The 17,476-nt window shown below is 40.5% G+C and overlaps 1 protein-coding gene across 1 annotated transcript in view; it reads right to left on the bottom strand.

The window, feature by feature from the left end:
• Positions 1 to 17,476, bottom strand: part of LOC129437196 (protein NLRC3) — a 104,905-nt gene that overhangs the window by 74,213 nt on the left and 13,216 nt on the right. Inside the window, exons 7-8 of the mRNA XM_073863421.1 lie at positions 14,368 to 14,541; positions 7,123 to 7,296 (exon numbers count right to left, since the gene is read on the bottom strand). Of these exons, the coding sequence (XP_073719522.1) occupies positions 7,123 to 7,296; positions 14,368 to 14,541 (348 nt within the window). The remainder of the gene's footprint in view (positions 1 to 7,122; positions 7,297 to 14,367; positions 14,542 to 17,476) is intronic.

Genomic DNA, 17,476 nt, shown 5'->3' with positions numbered 1-17,476 from the left:
AACTGACAAATGCTCATATGTCAAAATAGCTGTCTTGGTGATTTTCATACTAAACATTTGGTTACTGTACGTCTTAAACGAATAATTTTATTGCATTCGGTCTTAGCCTAACCCGCCGAAGTCTCTCTGTCATTAAAGTTAATTAAATATCAAAAGAAAAAAGAAAACTTTTGCATCTTCTGTATCTTCGTAAAAAAAGATTAATCCAAACATCCTTTGTGTTGGAGCTCTGGTATTTGAAGTAAGTAAGGTTTATCATGGAGTTTAGATTTCCTGATATTTTGCTTCATTAAAGGGATAGTTCACAAAATGAAAATTCTGTCATCATTTTTACATCCTTATGTTGTTCTAAACCTGTACGAATTTCTTTTTTCTGATGAACACAAAAGATATTTTGATAAATGATGGTACGCACACAGCTGTTAACCATTGACTTCCATAGTAGGAATAAAAACAACATAATGGAATTCAGTGGAAATACCATTAATTGTGTGCTTACCATCATTTATCAAAATATCTTCTTATGTGTTTATTAAAATAAAATGATGTTTTATATAAACAAGGTTTGGGAGGAGCTGATCAGTCAATGAACTCGGCTGGCTTTCAATCATTAATCAATGAACATGGCTGGCTCTTAATCACTAATCAATGAACTTGGCTGGCTCTCAATGAACACGGCTGGCTCTCGATGATTAAGCAATGAACACGGCTGGTTGTCAATCACTAATCAACACAACAACTTAGTACCAGCTCTATAAATAATCATAGAGTCCTTACCCTCAATTCTCTGGGACATTATTGCAAGATGTCCAGTCAAACAAACCCAGCACAGGAAATTCACCATACCACACAGGATTATCTCGGGCCTTCCGACAGCGGTCGGGATGTTTCAATCAAGCCCGAGGCCTCCCCACAGGCCGGGCGATCTTCCCGCATTGCTACACGAATCCCGAGGAGAAAAGGACCGTCTCCTCGCACCCCGCAGAGGCGCTCCCCACCATCACCGGCATCTTCATACGCTTCTGCTTCTCCAGGAATCCCCGACATCAAGAAATGGTCCATCCTAGGCCTCGAACTAGCTCTTGAAAATGCAGATATTCCATTCTCACGTAAACAAACAAAGGCGCAACTGTTCAGCCTACTCCGCGATAGCCGGAGGGCTACTCAACCCCCGCAAACAGCCGTGACAGCAAGCTCTGACTCCTCGTCTCTGCAAGCACGGAGTACACCCGAAAGACACCAGGGAAAACACGGAGGTCTCAAAGACACCGCATGAAGCCATCAGCTACCCTGGGTCGCCCGCCGATGTCTCCAGCAGCCAGCTCACAAGCGAGTCAGCTAGCAAGCCAGCCAGACAGCGCGAACATGCTTCCGCTCACGGCAACGGCTTCGCTCCTCCCACTGCCGCTTCTTTCTCCCGGCCAATGGCCTGCTGCCCCTCCGTCTCTCTATCACACGGGGTTGCGTTCAGCAGCAGCACCGGCCGCATCTATTTTTCCTTCTCACATTTCTCCCATTTTTTCCGCAGGAGCTGACACGAGCGCGGCAACGGCTTCGCTCCTCCCACTGCTGCTTCCTTCTCCCGGCCAATGGCCTGCTGCCCCTCTGTCTCTCTATCACACGGGGTTGCGTTCAGCAGCAGCGCCGGCCACATCTATTTTTCCTTCTCACATTTCTCCCAGTTTTTCCGCAGGAGCCGACACGAGCTCGGCAAAGGCTTCACTCATCCCACTGCAGCTTCCTTCTCCCGGCCAATGGCCTGCTGCCCCTCTGTCTCTCTATCACACGGGGTTGCGTTCAGCAGCAGCGCCGGCCACATCTATTTTTCCTTCTCACATTTCTCCCATTTTTTCCGCAGGAGCCAACACGAGCTTGGTAACGGCTTTGCTCATCCCACTGCCGCTTCCTTCTCCCGGCCAATGGCCTGCTGCCCCTCCGTCTCTCTATCACACGGGGTTGCGTTCAGCAGCAGCGCCGGCCACATCTATTTTTCCTTCTCACATTTCTCCCACTTTTGCAGCAGGAGCCGACTCGAGCGTGAGGATGCCTCCGCTAACGAGTCAGGCCCCGGTTTTCGCTGCAGGAGCCGACACGAGCGTGAGGATGCCTCCGCTAACGAGTCAGGCCCCGGTTTTTGCCGCAGGAGCCGACACGAGCGTGAGGATGCCTCCGCTAATGAGTCAGGCCCCGGCACCCTCTATGACTTTTCAACCTGATATTTTCGCCCACGGATCGACCCAAAGCGTGAGGCTGCCTCCGCAAGCGGCTCCAGCGGCTTCTTTTTCTGTTGATTCTGTTCCCCAGACCCGTCAGCCTTTCACGCTGGCTACCGCAGCACCAATGCCCATCCCACCCAACGCATTGGCCTTGGAACCTCCCCCTGTCATCAATTCCATCAGGCAACAGATCCTCGCAGAAATTGAGGCAGCCGGCATCAGAAGCGGATCTTCACCCAACACTAGTGCCTCCCTATTCAACTATAATATTCCCTTAAATCATCCACTCAAAGACCTTCTTACCGCCTCTCTAGATACTATACTCCAAGCAGTCTCAATGGGAACTCTTCAAGCCTATCTGACAGCTTGGAGAAGCTTCAGAACTTTCCATCATTTACACCAGATCCCTTTAGCCAACTTCTCTCTACTTACCATAACATCATTCATATCGTACCTGCATAAAGTCAAACACCTTCGAATCAGCACAATTAAAGGGTATATGAGCGGAATCCAATTTTTTCACAAACTAATGTTAGGTTCACCCTCAACTGCTATCACTAATCCCCAGACCGCCATGCTTTTAAAAGGTATTGAAAAAACCCAACCCAAGAGTCCAGATCCCAGGTTACCCATAACCATAGAAATCCTTTCAAAATGTCTAGCCACTCTTCGCAAAGGCTACTCCTCAGTACATACTGCCCGAACCCTAGACGCCATGTTCGTGTTAGCCTTTTTTGGTTTCCTCCGCTGTTCAGAATTCACTGTTTCAGCCACCTTTGACCCAAACCTACACCCAACCATCTCTGATCTAGCCATAATAGATGACGAAACCATCTCATTTTTTATCAAACACAGCAAGACGGACCAAATGAGAAAAGGACACCACATATACATTTTCAAAATTCAAACTCCCATCCAACCATACCAAGTTCTCAAAGCTTACACTTCCTACCGTTGCCACCAGATTAAATCCTCTTCCGACCCACTTTTTGGGGATGAATTCAACCGCCCAGTAACCCGCTTTTGGTTTCAGAAGCACCTAAAACAAGTTTTGCTAACATCTGGCTTCCCCCCCATGAATTTTCAAGTCATTCCTTCCGCATTGGAGCAGCCACAACAGCTGCTCAAAACGGACTCCCAGACTCCCAGATACAAACCCTTGGCCGCTGGTCTTCGGAAGCTTTCAAAAATTACATCAGGGCAGATCGTGCTTCCATCAAAGAAGCCCACCAAACACTCACGGCCCAGCAAACGGACATAAGATCACACCGTCACACATAAACCCATCATCACCCTCGATCCACTTCCCTGCCTCCGCAGAAGCTAATACCGGCAACTCAAGCTGACACCCTCATCAAAATCTTACACAGTCCTACCGCAACAGATTCCTTCTCAGATAACAACAACTGTCGCAGCGCGACCGGTCTTGCAGAAACCCAAGCTTTTATTTCACTCTCTGCCACAGCAGATGCCTTTTTTAAGCCAGTATCGCAGCAGCGACCGCCCGCACAGGGGCCCGTGCTTCTTTCACTTCCTCTGTCAATAAAACCTTCCCTTTCCAACTCAGGCCAGTATCGCAGCAGCGACCGCCCCCGCAGGGGCCCGTGCCTTTTCCTCGATCTGCCGCAGCAGTCGACTTCTGAAGCCAGTATCGCAGCTGCGACCGCCCCCGCAGGGGCCCGTGCTTCTTTCACTTCCTCTGCCAATAAAACCTTCCCTTTCCAACTCAGGCCAGTATCGCAGCAGCGACCGCCCCCGCAGGGGCCCGTGCCTTTTCCTCGATCTGCCGCAGCAGTCGACTTCTGAAGCCAGTATCGCCGCTGCGACTGCCCCCGCAGGGGCCCGTGCTTCTTTCACATGCTCTGCCAATAAAACCTTCCCTTTCCAACTCAGGCCAGTATCGCAGCAGCGACCGCCCCCGCAGGGGCCCGTGCCTTTTCCTCGATCTGCCGCAGCAGATTATTTCAACCTCGAAGCCCGTATCGCAGCGCGACCGCCCCCGCAGGGGCCAGTGCTTCCTTCACATTTTCTGCCCAGCAGAATCTATGCATCTATCGCTGCCTAAGCAGTACTGCTCCCTCTGGAGTTTTCTTCTTCCCCAACTACCTCATGTCTGGCTCCTCTAGAGCACAGCCCCATCTCAGGGCACAAACTGCTTCCTTCGCTCCCTTGGAGTCCTACCTTGCTCCTTACAGCACTACCTCACCTATTACCTTTAAAAACTCCCCGCTCTTCTTCAGAGTACAATTTTCTCCCTTCCCTACATATTGGCAGCAGCAGATTTTGCTCCCCCGGAGCCCCCTATATTCTTCAAACTACAGCCTTTGGGTCCAGGCCTCTGCCCCACCTCATATATCCTTCTCAACCTCTTCACAGCACTTCTCAACAGTGCCCGCTCTCCAGAGCTGCCTTTTTCAATTCTACCCTCTACTTCAGCATTTTCCCCAATGAGGGCCAGCACCTCGCCTTCTCAAGCCAGCCTTCTTTGGGGAATTGTTGTTCAGGCGGCTGTCCTGCACCACCTGCTCTTTTTGGGGATAACCCGGGTCAGGGCATGCCCCAGGCCCGGGGCTCCTTCCCCGGTCAAGGGACGAACGTTCCGAACTCGGGGGGTATTTCCCGAGCTCGGAACCTTCGCCCCGGGACAGCACGCCACTCACGCATATTAGCAGTCCCACTTTATTGTCAGTGAGGCGAACTCGTAAAATGATGTTTTATATAAACAAGGATTGGGAGGAGCTGATCAGTCAATGAACTCGGCTGGCTTTCAATCATTAATCAATGAACATGGCTGGCTCTTAATCACAGATCAATGAACTTGGCTGGCTCTCAATGAACACGGCTGGCTCTCGATGATTAAGCAATGAACACGGCTGGTTATCAATCACTAATCAACACAACAACTTAGTACCAGCTCTATAAATAATCATAGAGTCCTTACCCTCAATTCTCTGGGACATTATTGCAAACCCACCTCCACCCCTTCGCCTCACTACATACATTTAGCTCAGCACTGGGGATAACCCGGGTCAGGGCACGCCCCAGGCCCGGGGCTCCTTCCCCGGTCAAGGGACGAACGTTCCGAACTCGGGGGGTATTTCCCGAGCTCGGAACCTTCGCCCCGGGACAGCACGCCACTCACGCATATTAGCAGTCCCACTTTATTGTCAGTGAGGCGAACTCGTAAAATACAGGTTTAGAACAACATAAGTGAGTAAATGAAGACGGAATTTTAATTTTTGGGTGAATCCATTTTAACAGACAGTAAATCAGATGTAAGAAATACAGTAGAAAGATTTAAAATTCACCCTTATTATGTTTACATCTAATGCCATCAAAAGATTAATTTGATACATGGTTACACGTCATTTTCTTTTATGGACTATGGACCCCCTAAAGTAGCTTTGGCCACCCCCTGGCCACCCCATTAAAAAAATTCTAGTTCCGCCACTGGAGGAAAGTCCTACTTGTGTTTTGCTTACCATCTTGTGCATCACGTATTTGGTGTCTGTCTGCAAGATATTTCTGGGTGGATATACACACATCTAATGTGGCAGAGATTGAGTGTGAGTGTTTATTTAAAGAGTTTAATATAGGTTGCATGTTTTATTATAATAATCGGGAATTTGTGGAAAAATAACAATCCATTTTCTCTTTGACTGAATTATATTAGAGGAGAGAACAGATACACGTCTGTCAGCGCCTCGTTTCATGTTACAGCGTGTCACAGAGTGAGTTAATTTATTTTGTTTCATATTATAAATGTTATTGTGCACTCAAAGAGGAGAGAGAGAAACATTTTGTAATGTTTATATTATGTCAGCAATAAATATCATTTGTTAATAGGCTAAATATGAACATTTTGATACCATGATTGACACTGTATAAATGATTAATGAAGGTGTAAACTTCAGTTCAGATTTATTGAGTTACATGGCTAATGTTTATGTACTATGAATGTTTCTGTGTTTTGTCTATATTACAGAATAGCATCCAAAAGCCACTACCGTTGTTTTTAGGGGTACATTTCATACAGGGCCATTTTTGTGTGTTTTGATTTATTTTCTCTGTTGATTTGGGATCTTTATAATTCTGAGAAGGAGTGTGATTTAAGGAGAAGTGTGTATTAACCCTTTCTAATCAGCCAAATTTCACCCAAAGGGAGTGTTTAATAGTTGGCTACTGTTTTATTTGTTTTATTTATTTTTTCTTTAAATTGAATAGGCCATTGTATTGAAATATTTACAGTGTATTTGGAGCTTGTGTTAATTTGATCTCTTTTTATATTTCTTGTAAACTTGGTTTACTACTACACAGGGGGAAATTTCACAGTCATTTAATGCTGTGTTTTCTCTTAACTCAGTTGGAAATAAAGAACCCCTGTTAGATGTATGGCTGTGCTGGAGTCTTTGTCATAGTGTGAAGGTTTACAAGGCCACATGTAAAATACCAAACTTATCCTTTAAAGATGTTACAGTGTTTAAAGATCAATTTCACTCAATCTATAAAAACATTATTAATGTGTGTGTCAGTGTTAATGATGGATCAATGTTTTTAATCATCTTTATAAAAATAACACAACGAGGAGAAAAACTCTTCATACACAATAATATCAGCAAATCTTACAGGTTTGAACATTTGTATGCTTTTGACAACAAAAGTGTTGAAATAGAGAAAGTAAAAGTTGTATGTATTGAATAATGTAAGACTTTACAATAAGGTTTTGATTGAACACATGATCTTATTTCCTCAAGTGTTTGTGTATCATAATTATGCTGATGTATCTGCTTACTGATCAGATCTCTCGTTGACTTTATATATCCTTTACTTTTTAGTGTGTGTTTCTTTTTCATACACTTTATGTTTAACTAAAGTACACGTGTGACTATCAGAGGGATGATCTTACCTCAGTATCTCCAGTTTACAGTCAGGATTCTTCAGTACATCAGAGATCAGCTTCACTCCTGAATCTCTTAGTTTATTATCAGACATATACAGATCTCTCAGGTGTGATGGGTTTGATCTCAGAGCTGAAGTCAGAGCAACACAACCTTCATCTGTGATATTACACCTCCACAACCTGTAGAGAACAGAGACACACAGTTTGTTCACACACAGATCAAATCTACAGTGAGTTGAATTTGTTTCTCTTTCTGTCATCATTTAGTGTTTATGAACATTTTCATTTTAGTTTCATTCATGCGTGTTTGTGTTTTACTGAAACACATCAGTGAGATTTACAAGGAAATTAACTTCATCAGTTTATGTTTATATTAACTGTGTGATTTATTTTTTATACAGTAATGAAATCAGATTTCTCTCATCAGACATCACAAAATGTTCACTTATGTTTTTATTTCTGAATGATTTTTGTTTTTTACTTTTTTTCACATCATAATTCAATTTTAATGTTTTATGTTTGTGACTTTCAGTAAGAGTTAAAGTGTTGTGATGAATGTTGAATAAAATCAGCTTCAGTTATCAAATACATTACTGAGATTTAAATAAAATTCACTATTCAACATTTAGGGCTCTATCTTACACCCGGCGCAATGCAGCGCAATGCGCGACGCAAGTGTCTTTCGCTAGTTTCCACCCTAATTTTCACGTTTAGCGCCGCGTTGTTTAAATAGCAAATGCATTTGCGCCCCCTTTGCGCCCATGGGCGTTCTGGTCTGAAAAACGAGGTGTGTTCAGGCGCATTGTTGGCGCGTTGCTATTTTGAGGCAACTAAAATAGACTACGCCATTGACCAACAAAAACCTGGTCTAAAGTCTAAAGTCAATGGGGCAATATGTTTTATGTTATTTAAAGAGCGCATTAGCAATATGCGCCTATAAACGGGAGGACAACGCGGGTTTGCTTATCACAAAGTACATGAATGCGCAGCAGCACAAAAATGCTTTTAAATATGAAAGATTAAAGGATTGAATTTAAGAGATTATTATTGAGTCTCTTGGACATATTTATAGATGAGGACTGATTATGAGACGTTAGAAGGCGCAAAGAGCTGCTTTACCTGTAGCCTGATAAGTAAATAAATGCTTTGCTTTAAACAAATGCGTCTGTTTTTAAATGTTTTTTTTTTTAATGCTACCTCACGGATTTATTGTATATGATGTACCTGTGGATATGGTGAGATGAGAAACATTTTTAAGTATGCTTAAAAAAACTCTTTGCTAAAAAAACGCTGTCCAAAGTGCTGAAACGTGAGGAGAGCCGTTTGTAATTTCTTTATCTCCTGTTTGTTACAAATAAAGTATTTTTAGAGTACAAACCTTATCTTACATACTTGTAAATTATTTTTTGATGATATTGGATAGCCATACATTTAAAGCAATTACAAGCCTGCTTTTTACTTCCATGACTAAAAGAAAACGGGTTTTAAAGGTTTTAATAAAAAAATAACAATTTCAATATAAGGGAAAAACAACACAATTATTTAACATTAATCTTAAACTGGGGATCTTCTACCTCCGTTTAGTTTTTCAGTTTACAAAGTCCGTCATCTAAATAGGGATTAGACATATCGCCAGCGCAACATGCTTTTAAATGGAATGAGAGCTGTGACTCTCATTTGTTTACTGCACGTTACGCCCAAAATACTCTCATTACAATAGGACCAACCCTTTTCGACCATGCGCTCGGCGCAAAAACAATTTTTCCCGTCGTTAAATTAGCAAAAGTGGATTCGGACACGCCCATTTAGACGTTGCGCTGTGCGCTTTAGACAATGCGCTTAGATCGTTAAAATAGGTCCCTTAAAGTGGATCAATACTTTTTATAAATGTTGTCTTTGAATTTTGAACAATACTTGTCTGAGGACATCTTAGGGTGTTTTCAGACCTGAGTCTATGTTTCAGAACCTGCTGCTTTTTGGTTCAGTTTGTTTAGGCATATGTGAACACGGCAGGGGCGGACTGCTTTAGTCTATGGTCACAGCAGACACAACTACCAGATGAAGATCAATAAAACACTCACAGGACGTTCACAACAAGATTACAATATGCCCGGGATATGTTGTGCTGTTGGCGGCAGGGGTGCTGCTAGCAATTTTGGGCCCCATGAAAGAATATGCCCACGGGCCCCCACCATACCCATTTTGCACCAAAGATGCAATCCAACCTACTGTAGCTATTCAAAATCTTTGTCTGTAATTTAATAATACAGAACTATTTCTTTTGCTATTGTTTTGACCACAATTAACAGTATTTATAGATACTTACAATGTCTGCAGCTAAGATAATTTATTGCGCAATGTAAATGTAATTGAAAAATACAGTACATTAATCAAATAATCAGAGAAAATGCAACATTATTAAACATAGATTAAAGATAATTGAGACCATGCCTGTAAAAAACCCAGATGATGTATTTATTCGAGTATTACTGTTTTCCACATAAAATCATCCTACATAATGTAAAGAACATTTTGTGAAAATATGACCTTGATATATTTAATGTTGACTGAGTAATGTCATGTCAGCGATTGAAATCATAGTGAAATTAATGCTTGAAATTAAACTGTGATGCTTTTATCTCACAATAAGATTTGAGCCTTTAGTCTGATTTTCAGAGACCGTCTCAGTGACATACTGTATACTTGAGCTGTTACACACATCAAAAGTCATTTGCAGCTATGAAAAGTTTGGCTGCAGCAGTCATTTAGGTTTTGGCTGAGCCGGCTAGCCAGCCAATAACTTCATCAGCCAGCCATTATTCTCAAAACAAATGGCTTCGGGCTCTAATCCTGACAGACAATTTAAGCAGAATCACAGAAAATAAACAGATGCACTCTGTAATAACAAAGTCTGCTTCATTTGGAAATATTGCCTTGTGTATGTGAACTGAACCAACATTGTAGCCATTAAACCCCCAGTTTCAAAACAAATCAATTAGGGATGTCAAATTATGCTATTTTGCTCATTTAAATTAATGATCAATCAATCGAATAATCGTTAACAGTAATAGTGCAATAAGCCTTTACAGCAGTGGCATATAGCCAATGACATAAATGTGTGCGTAAGCTTGCCAGCTTCCTCACACGAATTAAAAGATTTTATTTTGTCTAAATAACATGCTAGTGGGATTGTGTAATGAGTGAATGTAGTTGGTGTTTTGATAAAAATCATCAATTGAATCTCGTAATGAAATATAATGACTAATAGACACAGTAAACTCCGCCTCGTATGGGCACTCCACACAGTCGGATTAAAATCTGTGCGTCCATGACGAAATAAAAGTTTCATTATCATCAAGTGTTATTTTTCTAGTTGTTCACCTTGCTTTCCGAGTCATTGATACACCGTTTGTAATTATATCCAAGAAGCACACGAAGAGCACTTTTCCCGTTGTCACCTCAGCTCAGACCTGCGGTGTACTTTCAGCAAAGATGCTTATATTATGAAGAAAACCCGCAACAGTGTTTAGCGTGTAGCAATAATGATGATCAAAGATATATGTTGCGTGCGTTCAGAGTGTAACGACAGTCAGTTACAGTTTACATTTAACAGTTTCTTGCCAGAATTTAAGATTACATTTTAATCTGTTCATTAAAAACGGCTTCTAGTCTCCTTTCCTGTGTATAGCAGCGTTGCTATGATAATCTTGCAGGCTTCCCTGAAGAGGGTCTTTGTCTTCAGTATCCTAACTGTGTTTAGATTTTCTGCATCAGACCCTCTCAGATCCACTGCGGATGCCATTTCGTTGTGTTAGCAGCCAGCCTCGTCTCGAATGAGTTTAAAAAGCCCAGGTGTGTGTTTGGGATCGAGCATCGTTGTGATCATAGTAAGTAAGTAAGTAAGTTAGTTTATTTATAAAGCACATTTAAATTCAGCTCTAGCTGACCAAAGTGCTGTACAGATACATAACAGGAAGTCAATACACAATAAATAATAAAAAAGCACATCATAATAAGTAAAATAAAACCATGAAAGCAGAAAGAAAGAAAAAAATAATTAAGACTCAGCAGGAAAGGCCTTACGATAGAGATGAGTTTTAAGTTGTTTTTTAAAAACCCCAATAGATGATGCGTTTTTTATACTGAGTGGAAGCTGGTTCCAGAGAACGGGCGCAACCGTAGCAAAAGCTCTATCCCCTTTAGATTTAAGCCTTGAGCGAGGGACACAGAGAAGAGATAGATCGTTAGACCTAAGAGATCTAGGTGCTGTATAAGGGTGAATGATTTCTGCAATATAATCGGGTGTTTTACCATTAAGAGCTTTAAAAACAGTTAAAAGAACTTTAAACTGTATTCTAAAATTAACTGGAAGCCAGTGTAGAGAGGCTAGCACTGGCGATATGTGATCAAACTTTTTCTTACCTGACAAGAGCCTAGCGGCTGCATTTTGAACTAACTGTAGACGATTTAAAGAGGAGTGTGGAAGACCAACATAAAGAGAATTACAGTAATCTAATCGAGATGAGATAAATACATGTATTACCTTTTCTAGATCCTTAAAGTTTAGCATTGGTTTCAATTTGGAGATAGTTCGTAATTGATAAAAACTGCTCTTGACAACAGTACTAATTTGTTTCTCAAAATTGAGCTCAGAATCAAAGATGACCCCCAAATTTTTTACTGAAGGCTTTACATAAGATGAATAAGGGCCCAAATTATTTCTCAGACCGGTGCGATTTTTTTTGTGGACCAAAAATAATGACCTCAGTTTTGTCACGGTTCATTTGGAGAAAGTTATTTATCATCCATGTCTTAATGCTGTCAAGGCAATTTAATAGGGGCTGTAAAGAGGCATTGGATTTTAATGGGATATACAATTGTGAGTCATCAGCGTACATGTGAAAATAGATATTAAAACTTCGAATGATATTCCCCAGAGGTAGCATATACAAATTGAAAAGAAGTGGGGCTAAAATTGATCCCTGTGGAACCCCGTGAGCAAGAGAAGCAGTCGAAGAGGAATACTGACCTATCGACACTGAGAAAGTCCTAGATTGGAGATATGAACGGAACCAATCAAGAGCTGAATCTCTAATGCCCACCCAGTTCTCTAAACGAGATAGCAAAATGTTGTGGTTCACTGTGTCAAAGGCCGCTGTAAGATCTAATAGAATCAGAATTGCATTTTCACCTGAATCAACAGCTGTCAAAAAGTCATTTGTAACTCTTAGTAAACCAGTCTCAGTGCTATGATGTTTTCGGAAACCCGATTGAAAAGGTTCCAGAATATTATTGCGATTAAGAAAAGTGTATACTTGAGAAAAAACCACCTTCTCCAATACTTTGGAAATAAATGGCAATTTTGAAATGGGTCGATAATTGTTGTGGGAAGAAATATCCAGATTAGGTTTCTTTAATAATGGTTGAACAACAGCATGTCAGACTCATTCATCCATGGCTGAGATTTAAGTTTAGGAACCCTAAACTTAACAGGAGCAACAGAGTCCAGAATGGAAATGCAGGAGGAATTAAAACATTCAAGTAGCTTATCCGGACTAGAGGAGTCCAAAGCTGGGAGTAAAGAGTTTACGGCATTGTTATGATAACTGTCAATAAAGAGATTTATAGTTTCAGCATTTATCTTACGCATAGAATAGCCTGAGGATTTTGTAGGACATAGATCATAAAACAATGTAGTGTTGAATATGATAGGTTTATGATCAGAGAATACAATGTTTTCAATATTATTATCTCCAATTGAGAAACCAGAGGACAGAATGAGGTCAAGGGTGTGACCATGGACGTGAGTAGCCTCCTCAACATGTTGAATAAGGCCAAAGGAATCACAGACCCGGCTAAACTCAGCGACCAAAGGCTTACCTGGGCAGTCAATATGAATATTAAAATCACCGAGGATGAGAAGACGATCATATACGGACATAACCCGAGACAGAAAGTCTGCAAAATCCACAGTAAAGTCTTTATCCAGTCTGGGAGGTCTATAGACGAGGGCACATAGAACCGGGGATGTAGTTGACGTAATTTCCACACATTGTAGTTCAAATGAGAAATAGTACTTGAGTGAGACGGTCCTGAGTTGAAAATGATTTTTAAAAACCACAGCGACCACTCCTCCGCGTCTTCCGACGCATCTAGGGGTACTATAATAAGAACAATCAGGTGGACAAAGTTCGCCGAAAATAGAAAACTCATTGGATCCAAGCCAAGTTTCAGTTAAAAATAAAAAGTCCAAATGGTGAGAGATAAAAAAGTCATTGAGAATAAAGGACTTATTCAATACTGATCTGGCGTTTATCAAAGCCATTTTGATAGTTGTCGACCGTCGTACAGGTTTGCCAGCATATTTCACCTGTTGGATATTGGCAAAGTTTGTGCCTCTGGCTCTGATGCGTAATCGCGTGGATCGCAGAGTAGCAAATAATCCCGTTGAGGCTGGAAGAGAAGGGAGATTATAACAAAGTCTTAGATCCATCACGCGTCGCGTCGTTTGAGAGCCTGAGAGTTTGTAGTGGTGGCAGAGCGGCGGCTGTTTATGATAAACAGTATGAAAGTCTCTCCTTATCCTCACTAGGACACCTCCACGAGTACCCCTCTTTCTGCGACGTTTCTTAATGTATATGCCGCAGGGCGGATGTTGAAGCCATGGTCCAGATCGAAAAGGGAACGAGGAAGAGTGGTGAAGAGAAGGGCAAACGCTCGTGTAAGTTCCCAATAAATCCAAGGAGTTTCCGATATCGAGTAAAAACTCCCGATTATAAGTTATGCCGCTCATAGCAGGTAAACTTAAATATTGCAATAAAAAGGCCGAAATAAGGAGCCATTTTTGGACAAATTGAAAGGTTTGGAGAAGACGGCGTGCCGACAGGTACACTGGCGCCATCTTGACTCCGCCCCGTTATCATGGCTAGTTTAACTTCTTCGTGCTTGTTTAATTTTTTTACCGGCTGTGTATGTGCTTTGCGCAGGCGCTGCACACACGTGCTTGCTCTTTCGACAATCGTTAAGTTTTATCGATTTAATTCTAATTGACAATTAATCGAAGATCGATTAATTGTTAACATCCCTAAAAGCAATCGTTCTACAGGTCTGAAAACAACCTAAGATTAACTTTTATGATCCACTTTTAATGTTGACTAGTGTCTATAAATCCATTACAGATGTTATGTTCTCTATATAGTCTCACTATAATCTATATGTGATTTCAGTCTGAGCATCAGATCACAATCTTACCACAGTATCTTCAGTTTACAGTCAGGATTCTTCAGTACATCAGAGATCAGCTTCACTCCTGAATCTCTGAGATTATTATCATACAGATTCAGTTCTCTCAGGTGTGATGGGTTTGATCTCAGAGCTGAAGTCAGAGCAACACAACATTTATATGTGATACCACAACCATACAACCTGTAGAGAACAGAGACTTTATGTGAATTATACAAAACTACAAAGTTTGTCCACAAATCTCTAACCTCCATCTCTTCATGTAATGTTCCTCTTTCAATCCCTCAGTAACTGAGACACTGGCCCTCATTTATCATTCTTGCGTAGAAACAGGCGTATATGTTGGCGTAAGATTATGCTTACACTCCTCTCACCGCCTGATTTATGAAACTGTGCGTACCATTGATATTCATGTGTACGCAATATCTGCCCTTCATAAATGCTGCGGCCGAAAACGATCGTCAATAGAATAACAAGCCCATATAAATTCAAGTCTCCCCCACGCCCTCATTTTACACCATTGACACACGAAAGACGGCAAAGAAGAGAATCCGGTGAAAAGTGAAAAGAAACAAAATTGTTTTATTTGGGAGTTAAAAGAGTGGGATTAAAGACACATGAATAATTGGATGACAATTTGTAATATTCTTATTATTATTTTTATTATTAATTGATATTTAGAAGAATAATAATTTATTATTATTATTATTTACTGTTGCCTACATCTAAATTCTATGTCTGCTTAATGGTTCAGTTAATTTTTTTTAAATAATATTTTAAAATGATGTAGTAACTTTTGTAGTGTGTTGTTCTGTATTTACATAGTTGTTTGTTAGCTGTGTCTTAGATCCAGTTTGATACGGAGCTCCGGATATAATTCAAATTAACAATTTGTTTCCACGACATCCACATGTTTTAGCTAAGCTAATTCATAATTTGAAGTAATAATAATTGTAATAGTAATTACGAAATATTATAATAATTAATTCCAAGGAATTGAATATTGGGAACAAATTCTAAATTTATGGCCATACTTTAGACTGAATAAGAAAAAGAAGTGTCGATAATGTAGCATAAAAAATAATTTGTGGCCATTATTTTGTCCGCATGTCATCATGATCGGATTTACTGCTCCATTCAACACAAGCATTTTACCTTACCTCATCTGTATTTATTTATAATCGAATGGTATGTAACTACCTTACCTTTTATTGCATTACCATGTTTTCGTAGCACATCCTTGTGCTTTCTTGCAATGTGCCGCTTCAGATTACAGGATGAATATTTGCTAACTCTTTAAAGTCTCTCCGCAGTCCCTTTCAATTTTTTCTTCCTGATAAATATTAACATTTATTTTTAAATTACATTTATGTATGAGGCTTGAATTCCATATTTTATTGCTAGACGTTTTTACAGATTCTCGAACCAGCAAATTATCAAAGGGCGTTCTGTGTTCATCGAGCGGTGATGATGGAGCTGAATTTTCGGAAAGGAGCTTTGATTGTAATATTACCGCACATCTCAACGCTCCGATCCCACTAATCTACGTTCACATTCTCTCTCTGAAACATCAGGTAAAGCGCACAGGCTCTCAACTGAAGGAATACATACAAATCAAATGCTTTGGTAAAGTCTCACACATTAAACATTGAACATTGTTGCATAAAAATAAACACTGAAGTTTATAATTACTATGTTTTTTTTACAGTGGGTAATAATATATCATATATTTTAGTTTGTCAGTGCGTTTTGTGGTTTTAGGAAGTGTTTGCGCATTTCTGCACTAACTCAAAATGTGCGTACACCACCTCCTGAGCTGGCGTAGGATTTGAGCGTGCCGTACGCCAACGTCCATATTGATAAATCTCAAAGTCACCGTGGTTTTGGGTGTACGCAAGGTGTACGCTGGAAATTTGGTGTACGCACTTTTGATAAATGAGGGCCACTGTGTGTTTAAATGTCAAATAAATCCATCACACAGCTGACTATTAGTGTTAGATGTCCTAAACCACATGAACATTTCTTCATAAATCTGTATTGAGTTCATTGCTCACACTGAATACTTGATCTTATTTCCTCAAGTGTTTGTGTTCATAATGGACAAGATATTGTTTGACTCTCAGCTAACAGAGAAAAGTTCTAAGAACGTTCCCTGAAAGTTTCCAAAAACGTTCTGCCAACATAAAAAGTGTTCAGTTTTCTTGATGTTCGAAGAATGTTTCTGTGTTATCTGAACGTTAGATGAATGTTAGATTCTACCATTTTCAAACATTATGTCAATGTCATGTTTTAGTGTTCACACAATGTTTAAAACAACAAATGTTTTTTAGACTTATTTGCTTGTTATGTAAATGATAGAGTAGGACTGGACAATAATTCAAAATCAATATATCTCACAGTATAATATTTTTCGATAACAGTGATATGGTTTCTAAACACATTTCCGATATTTGAAGAGTTGGTTCCAAAACGCAATAAATGACATTTTTGAAAAAAATGAGTTACTGCCAGAATCAGTATTATATCAGGTCAGTATTTAAAAGTAAATTCTTAATTGAACGCAAAATCCAATATCCCCTGTGTTATTCTGTCATCTTTTCTCCCTTTTTTTCCAAAACGCAATAAATGCCACTCCTCCTTTTCCACAGAATGCAATAAATCCGCTCCACAAATTACAACCCACCATTCCACGCAATGTAAACAAACAATGGCGGCGCTTTGAGTACACGGAATCCTAGTTTTCCTCATCTACTTTGTACTTCTTGATCAACAAACAAACAAAAACAAAATATTACTTTAATGGCATTGATTAACCTTTGATGGTTTTTGTAACGGGAAAGAAACGTAAGCCATCAACATCTAATAATTCACGCGAGAGGCACTCGACACATTGACCCCAGGGGATCTTATGAAAAACTTTCCATAATTTTACTCAAAGTCAACGAAAATCGAGCAGGACCGAAACATTTTACAGCTGATCGCTGTGAAAAATGTTAAGCAATGACGTCAAGTATAACCGCAGCAATGACAGTGTTCTTAATATGACAAAGTAAGTGTTTTGACTAATGCCATTAATGTTTATTTTTTTATCAGTGTATAACACTAGTCAACTAAATGA

The sequence above is a fragment of the Misgurnus anguillicaudatus genome, chromosome 24, assembly GCF_027580225.2.
Source record: "Misgurnus anguillicaudatus chromosome 24, ASM2758022v2, whole genome shotgun sequence".
NCBI lineage: Eukaryota > Metazoa > Chordata > Actinopteri > Cypriniformes > Cobitidae > Misgurnus > Misgurnus anguillicaudatus.
The sequence above is the reverse complement of the archived record's forward strand: the minus strand, read 5'-3'. Positions and strand labels throughout refer to the sequence as shown.